This window comes from Monopterus albus, unplaced genomic scaffold, assembly GCF_001952655.1.
Source record: "Monopterus albus unplaced genomic scaffold, M_albus_1.0 scaffold384.1, whole genome shotgun sequence".
Lineage (NCBI taxonomy): Eukaryota > Metazoa > Chordata > Actinopteri > Synbranchiformes > Synbranchidae > Monopterus > Monopterus albus.
Genome location: NW_018128264.1, coordinates 63,001 through 70,586, shown reverse-complemented (window position 1 = coordinate 70,586; position 7,586 = coordinate 63,001). Strand labels below are relative to the sequence as shown.

At 41.4% G+C, this 7,586-nt stretch overlaps 2 protein-coding genes across 3 annotated transcripts in view; one reads left to right on the top strand and one right to left on the bottom strand.

Annotated features, from left to right (window-relative positions):
• LOC109951390 (Y-box-binding protein 2-A) overlaps positions 1-1,724 on the bottom strand; it is a 4,098-nt gene extending 2,374 nt beyond the window's left edge. Inside the window, exons 1-4 of the mRNA XM_020585872.1 lie at positions 1,444-1,724; positions 439-502; positions 263-296; positions 96-185 (exon numbers count right to left, since the gene is read on the bottom strand). Of these exons, the coding sequence (XP_020441528.1) occupies positions 96-185; positions 263-296; positions 439-502; positions 1,444-1,522 (267 nt within the window). The 5' untranslated portion in view covers positions 1,523-1,724. The remainder of the gene's footprint in view (positions 1-95; positions 186-262; positions 297-438; positions 503-1,443) is intronic.
• A 2,738-nt stretch (positions 1,725-4,462) lies between these two features.
• LOC109951389 (eukaryotic translation initiation factor 5A-1) overlaps positions 4,463-7,586 on the top strand; it is a 9,274-nt gene continuing 6,150 nt past the window's right edge. The window contains exons 1-2 of one of the 2 annotated variants that reach the window (XM_020585871.1): positions 4,463-4,852; positions 6,868-7,034. In XM_020585871.1, the coding sequence (XP_020441527.1) occupies positions 6,870-7,034 (165 nt within the window). In that variant the 5' untranslated portion in view covers positions 4,463-4,852; positions 6,868-6,869. Of the gene's footprint in view, positions 4,853-6,864; positions 7,035-7,586 lie in introns of both variants that reach the window. The other variant, XM_020585870.1, reaches the window with a different exon arrangement.

Below are 7,586 nucleotides of genomic sequence, written 5' to 3'. Positions count from 1 at the left end.
CTGTGGGTCCCCCAAACAGGGAAAACAGAAATTGACAAGGTCAGTATAACTTTATACAGCATTATAGTAACATCTGTTGACTCCACAGCTCTTACCTTGGCTGCTGCAATCACATCAAACTCAACAACCTCCCCATCTCCTACACTGCGGAGGAATTTCCTAGGGTTGTTCTTCTTGATAGCAGTCTGAGGACACAAATCAATCATCAGAGGACGGCATCAACATTTATAACCTTAATATATGAATTTCCCCTTTGTCTTACCTGATGAACAAATACATCTTCTTTGGTATCATTCCTGTGAGGAACAAAATCTAATTAGAAGCAAATGTGGGTAACAGGATGTTAACCTATGAGATTAAAACGAACTGCAACAAACTTTGAGATCACTAAAATGCAGTGATGCCAAGTGCTGTAGATAAACTGGAAGTAAGCCCCACCTGTTTATGAAGCCATATCCATTACGCACATTGAACCATTTCACAGTCCCTTGGACCAAGGTGGCTGTAACATGTAGCACATACATAAGTATCCCGTAACATTTCACACATTGCTGTACAGCCACTCAGAGAACACAGCAGAACGTTATCGTGCCTGTATCAGTGGAAGCCTTATTAACAAGAAAAGGGAGCTCTGTGCGTCAATCATTAACAGCAAGACTTTGAAACCAGGTCGACACGTAGCGCTGGCTGAAAACAGGATTTCTTGTTTTTCCACCTCAAAACTAAATGTATACGAGTCACAAAATCACGGTTTGATCTTCCTCGTGCTAAGGAGAGAGCCTCTCCTTTGAAAACCACCTATACGCATTTAATTGGTACCTTCGCTTCTGGGTACAATCAATTGCACCTGTGAAGACGCGTTCAGCTGATCAAGACGACATTTAGGTCATGCATTCACTTTTAACACTTAAACGCAAATACTACCTTATTATTTGCTTTTCAGTCCAAACACTCAGATTGGAAAAAGCCCTTTAAGTTCACTGTACGAAGACATTAAGAGAAAACGTCATTATCAGGTGCAGTGATGTATAAATTTTGTTTTTCTGCTGGCCAAATAAATCACTTCCATGTTGATGTTCACAGAAGAGGTTTCATTACATTGGTATAAATAGCTGCTTCTCACAAAAGCAATGCGTAAAAGTCGGGACACGTGTTGCTTTTAAAACGAAACACACCGTGGTGCCAGAGGGAAAAAGTTACTGATTGACAGTTATTTGTCGATATACCTGGTTTGCCTTGCTGTAGTTGACAACTGAAAACCACCAGTTTCCCACGTGAAAAACAGCTGACTTTTACACTGGTGAGAAAAACGCCAATAAACTCGATGCGGCAGCACCGTCTGTTTTAGTCATATCATTAGACGCACATGGACTCAGAGTCAAAGCTGGTAGATTGAATTTCCTACAAACTTAAAGACACGTTTGGGCCTAGCTCCTCACCAACCTATTACTCTCCTCTCCGGCTGTGGCTTCTCTTCCACCGGTGCCGATGGTGGAGCGCTCTGCGCTTCGGCGTCGGTCATGCTCGCTGTCGGATAACTAGAGTCACACTGCCGAGTCCCCTCCCTCCTGCTCTTCCCGAAACTTTGCTACCCAGCACGGCTAAGTTTTTATCCCGACATGCCCTCGGGCTCCTGGTCAGAAGCCGTGCCCTCATTGGTTTCACATGAGCCGGAGTTGGGGTGTGATTGGCTTGGCGCGGTCGGCAATTGGGAGGGAAATATTGACAGCTGGAGGACAGGTAGGACTGAGAACAGCCTGATTTTATAACGTGAAGAGTTTTTTTTTTATGACTGATTGCATTTCTACTGTACCATTCTGGAGAAACCTCACATTCCATGTGCAAGATGTGACTCTGGATTAATTATGAACTTCCAAGTTTAATAAAAACACTTTTATTAATATTTACAGCATAAGGACATCATTTATAGATTCTACATGACCTGCACTGTTACCACACAAATAATCAAGCATTTCTACTGTACCATTCTGGAGAAAACTCACATTCCATGTGCAAGATTTAAAATCCAATACTGGATTTAGCAGGCGATTGATAAGAAGGTGCCGTGGACACAGAAGCTGTGTGAGAGGTGGAAAGGGGAGGAGAGTGGAGGGTCACTTCGTGCACATGGAATGTGAGTTTTCTCCAGAATGGTACAGTAGAAATGCTTGATTCTTTATGTGGTAACAGTGCGGGTCATGTAGAATCTATAAATGATGTCCTTATGCTGTATATATTTTAAAAAAAGTGTTTTTATTAGGCTTGAAAGTTCATAATTAATCCAGCATTGGAGTCACTTCGTGCACATGGAATGTGAGTTTTCTCCAGAATGGTACAGTAGAAATGCTTGATTCTTTGTGTGGTAACAGTGCGGGTCATGTAGAATCCATAAATGATGTCCTTATGCTGTATATATTAAAAAAGTGCTTTTATTAAACTTGAAAGTTCATAAATAATCCAGCATTGGAGTTAAGGTATTTTATTTTGAAAATAGCGAGCTTTGGCCCGTTTCAATACCTTTACCGTAAATGTAAGTATATAGAGTATATAGGCGCACTTCAAATTCTAGCGCGGCTGGTTTGACCGCGGAAAACTGAACGGCGGCTGATTTGACCGCAGTTTTAGCCACTGAACCGGCCTACCAGGCACAGACCTGGGGGCCCAGGGGGCCCCTGGAACAGAACCTCTGTGTGAAGTGACTGCTAAAATTTGTCACTGGAAAGTTACACAGCAATAAATAGAGGCAAAATGAGCGAAATCAGATGCAAAACAGCCACAAACACCTTGTTTATGAGGTCACTTTAAGTTATCGCCAACTTGTTTGTGTATATTTATTAACTCGGTCTGTCTTTCGAGATATGAGTTGAGATCACAGAACTCAAAGATTCGGAAAGTACAGTCATAATAAACACACATTAAATGACGTCACAGCTGTTTTCCTGTGTGATCAAATGATAGCACATTCTTGTCTCCGCTGTACATTTACTCATGATACAATGGAAACAAGTTTGTGTTACAAAGGGACAGAAAATCAGTGTTCACAATAAAAAGAAAGCAACGCCAATAATTTGACACATGCATCTGCTGACAATCATCTTGTGTTATCCCATGGCCAAATTATTCCATAAAAATCCATTTTATGACAAATCAATTCATTATTGCTCTCTCCAGGATGCTGGTGAATTATCACCCTTCTGTTAAAGCTGTACTGTTATTTGACTGTGCAAAGTTTTTCTATAAATAAGACTAGTTTCTTCTTTGCCAAGCAAGCGTGTAACAATGTGCATAATTCCAATACTAACATAAGTGATCAATTTATACAACAGAGCAAATATACAGAGGAGCTTTGACACTTCATGCTTCTGTTGTATTATGAGGTTTTTCTCAGCAAAAAACAAAAACAAAAGGGAAAACAGATGTAACTATAGCAGGATGACAGCCAAACAACTGAATAATTTTATCTCACCCTTTTGAAAGGCATTCAGGAAGTCAGCCTTTGGCCAGTAGGGGGAAGGAGACACTTGATTCAGCGTGATACATTTACATGATGAGATGGGCTTTTAATTTGCATGGGAATCAGTCAGAATCTGAATTTTAGGATAATATATTGATGGATTAACCATTAATCATCATTCATAAAGATGTGTTTATTGTAACAATACATTGCTCCATATTGGATTTGCCGTCTGGAGAGTTTGCTGGACATTTTGATGCCTGTTAAATAAATAGGTACTTTAACTTTTGAAGGCTGCTATGCTCTGAGGTTAAACTCACTGTGGGTTTGATGGTCCTTCTTTCTTCTTCTGTGAAGTTCTATAAGAAATAAGAGAATTTTCATTTGGGGTTTAATTATGCCTTTAACTGCAGCCCTGAGCCCATACAGTAGGTTATAGGACTCCAGTTTCACAGCACTAAATTTAACCCAGCAGCTCGAAGAATTGACAAGTTCCCAACCCTTCGCTGTGGACAGATACCATGTGTCTCTTGGCAAAAAGGACTAATTAGAAGTGTAATTCTTAGTAACAGAGGCAATTACAGCAAGCAGAGGAGGACTCTGACAGGATGGCAGCACTGACATGGTTTTCAAAGATACAGGGCAAATTATAAGAAGTGAATGGAATATCCTGCACACCCTGATCCCAGTTCTGTACTTTCGGTACACTGCATCTGGATGAGAAATGCCTACAGTATTTAAGGAAAGGCAGTGGAGTCTGCATGTACGAGACACGGTATCACATTTTTATATTTTGGGAGCAAAATGTTATTAATAATACTATGAAAATATTAAAGTGCTTAACAAGTGGACCTTGAGGTGTTTTTCTCCTTCCAAACCATTGCTTTTACTACTAATAATAACAATAATATAGTAGGTTGGAAGTACGGGGAACGAAGGTATGAATCTATAATAACATTGTAATAACCTCTTTGAGTAACAGCTTGGCTTTTATTGTGACACTTCCAACAGGAAGTCCAGTTTCCAGGCTCTGTAACGTTTCGACAGTGGTGAGGATCCGGAGAAAGTAGAGTGTAGGCTGCAGAGACGGTGCATACATAGCGGGATCCAGGGACCTGGTTATTTTCGGCCCGGTGGCTGGCTTTTGCGGTTGCGTACGTCTCTGCGAGGTAACCCGAAATCTGGAGCTGAAACCGGGGGGGAGACGAGAACGGAACCGTCTGGAATGAAAGCGGAATAAGCTCATACCTACAAAAACGGGAGTGGCATCGCAAACGAGGAGTAGGAGGAAAACCCTAACCTGACGACCCAGTAACACGGATACAGGAAAGCTGCAGAGGAGGAGGACGAGGAAGTAAAGGGAGAAAAGTAACACGAGAGAGACCCATTAGCACTAGGGTAAGTTATTTATCGAAACATCCAATAGACGGGGTTTGTTTGCGCTTGAGCAGACGAGTTATCGATGCACATGTTTGTGTGAACGGTATTATGATATGTTCTCTTCAGATACCCCATGTGAAGTGACAACAACGGTCTGTTGTGCCAAAGAACCACCAGCAGCTCTAGCTAGCTCACCACATCCTAGCTAGGGCTCCATTCGTGTTAGCAACATGGAAACACACCCGATGACTCGTTCGCCTTTATAATTCTTCTAACTTTACAAATCCTGCGAGACTTGGCTGATTTGGACATTTAGCACGAGCTTTATTGCTTTAACTCGGCACACAACAAGATGAAGCTAAATCATAGCCTGTCAATGCGCTGCTGCACAATTATTAGCTTAGTCATTACTGCACGGTAGCGGGCCGATAATCAATTTTTATATCTGTGGATGTGTTTTCGGCCAGGGCAGGATTACAATAACCAGTGTCGTTTTCACTTAAGTTTAGATTTATATTAGCAAGGGCTTAAGTGCCCTAAAGGTTGCCATTTTGCGAGATGTCTTTGCTAGCAGGGGCCGCGGCCTGAGTGCAGTCAGCGCGTATGGACACCGATCGTACGTTACCGACAAACGGGCCGTGGCACCTTGTGTACATGCTAGGCCACAGACCGTCTCTTCGTCAGCACTGCCGACATGCACTGTACAACACACTGTCTCCATGTCGCTCACATCTTTAACATTTTCTGTGCCGTTTACAACAGGAGAGCTGATTAAGTCACGCCCGGTCATGTCTCGAAATATGTTCCTCTGTCAGAATGTTCCCCCTGTTTAACCTGTGTTTTTAGTAGCGCCCCCCTGGTGGCTGTGGTTAGGATAAGGGTAGGGTTCAGTTTAGGGGAAACAGATCTCGACACAACACCGGTGCTTGAAAACTTGGTTTATGGGTCGTTAGCACGGATTAGAACGTTAACGTTTTACGGGCAGCCACTCTGAGCATTAAAGCCTATAATTTGGTTAAGTTGTTTCTCCGAAAAATATTCTTTATGAATGTTTTTATTTCATTGAATATGTGCGTTAGCCACAACACTGTTTGTAGCTAGCTGTGGTAAACAACTGTACTCGTGGCAGGCCAAGACGTAGCACCTGTTTAAAATGTTTGGAGCTCAACTGATGTATAGTTTTTCCTCAAATATTGATGATTAAAATCGCGGCTGATTTATGAAACTCCACATATAGTTTTTGTGAATTTTGTTTGTTCGTTATTTACAGCAGAACTAGACATGGTTTAGCTAAGGCTGATGTTTCTGGTGCCTTATTTAGCTTAGCCTGGGCTGTGTCAACGAGTGAAAGTGTCATTTCCTCTGCACGCCCAAGTTGTAATTTGACACCCAACCCACATTTCTACATTTTCCTGCTCATATGCTCATGGGCGGATTACTAAAGGGGCCTGGCACTGGCTCAGGGACATAATGAGTCCGCCAACCCCTGAACCAGTGGTTCTTCAGTCAGTATTTAACATCTGTCTGGGGGTTGAAACTTAAAATTCATCTTTAGTATTGTAACAGTGTATGGAAAACTGCAACATATCAAAAGTTGGTATTCGAATGCCTGGTCAGATTTACACTCTTGTTTACTTATCCTTGAATGATACATTTGCAATTTTAAAGCACAATTTTGCCAATTTAGACTTTTTTTTTTCCTTTGGCAAAGTTTTTGTGCAGTTTGACATTTCAGAAGTTCAGCTTCTTTTGTTTTATGAAAGGGTCACAGTTAATATTTTCCAAAGAAAGGTACTGAAAAATGATTTGTGTATCTTATTTTGAAGGACTGTGCTGGCTTTAGTACTGAAAATGTCCAGTGATACCCAGATCTTGCGTTCAGGCTCGTTTCACCCATGATATCACAATAATCCAAATCCCAGACACTTTGACGTTTGAGGTCACAGTATTAAATAAATACACCCCCCCATTTTCTTGAATCAGATATGCCTTTGTGTTAATGTCTGTGTCCTGTGTGTCGGCTTCTGCAGCAGGTATGGCAGATGACCTGGACTTCCAGACAGGTGATGCCGGGGCATCCGCCACCTACCCCATGCAGTGCTCTGCCCTGCGTAAAAATGGCTTTGTGATGCTGAAAAGTCGACCCTGCAAGATTGTTGAGATGTCCACCTCCAAGACTGGCAAGCACGGCCATGCTAAGGTCAGTAAACCCTGACAGGGACATTGCTGTTTGACAAAAGTCTCTCAAACTGATGAAGTTAAAGGACATTTTTTTGTACTTTTTCGTGTTAATAGGACTAATAACATATTTTTGTAGTGTGGACTGTCTTTGATTAAAAAAAAAACAAAAAAACACAACACTCCGACAGAAGGAGAGTGTCTGAGTTCTCACTCTGACCATTCATCTCTGGAATAAACACCCATTATTATTAATGCACATAATGAACACAGTCTGTATAAGAACTTTGGTGTGACCCTGCTGGGTTACAGTTGTCCTTCTTATAAAGATATACATTTTTTTGAAAAAAGTATAATAACTTCTAGAAATGACTAAATAAAATTGACAGGCAGCTACAGTTTTTCAATAATGGTGGGTTATTTAAGTACTTGCTTTACATATTGAATATTTTATAGCTGCTGATAATTAATGGAATTTTACGTTTCAAATTGATTTTCCCCACTCAGCGACACACCCGCTGAGAAAACAACTCTGGTAATCGGAGACTCCATAGTCAGAAACGTGAAGCTAGAG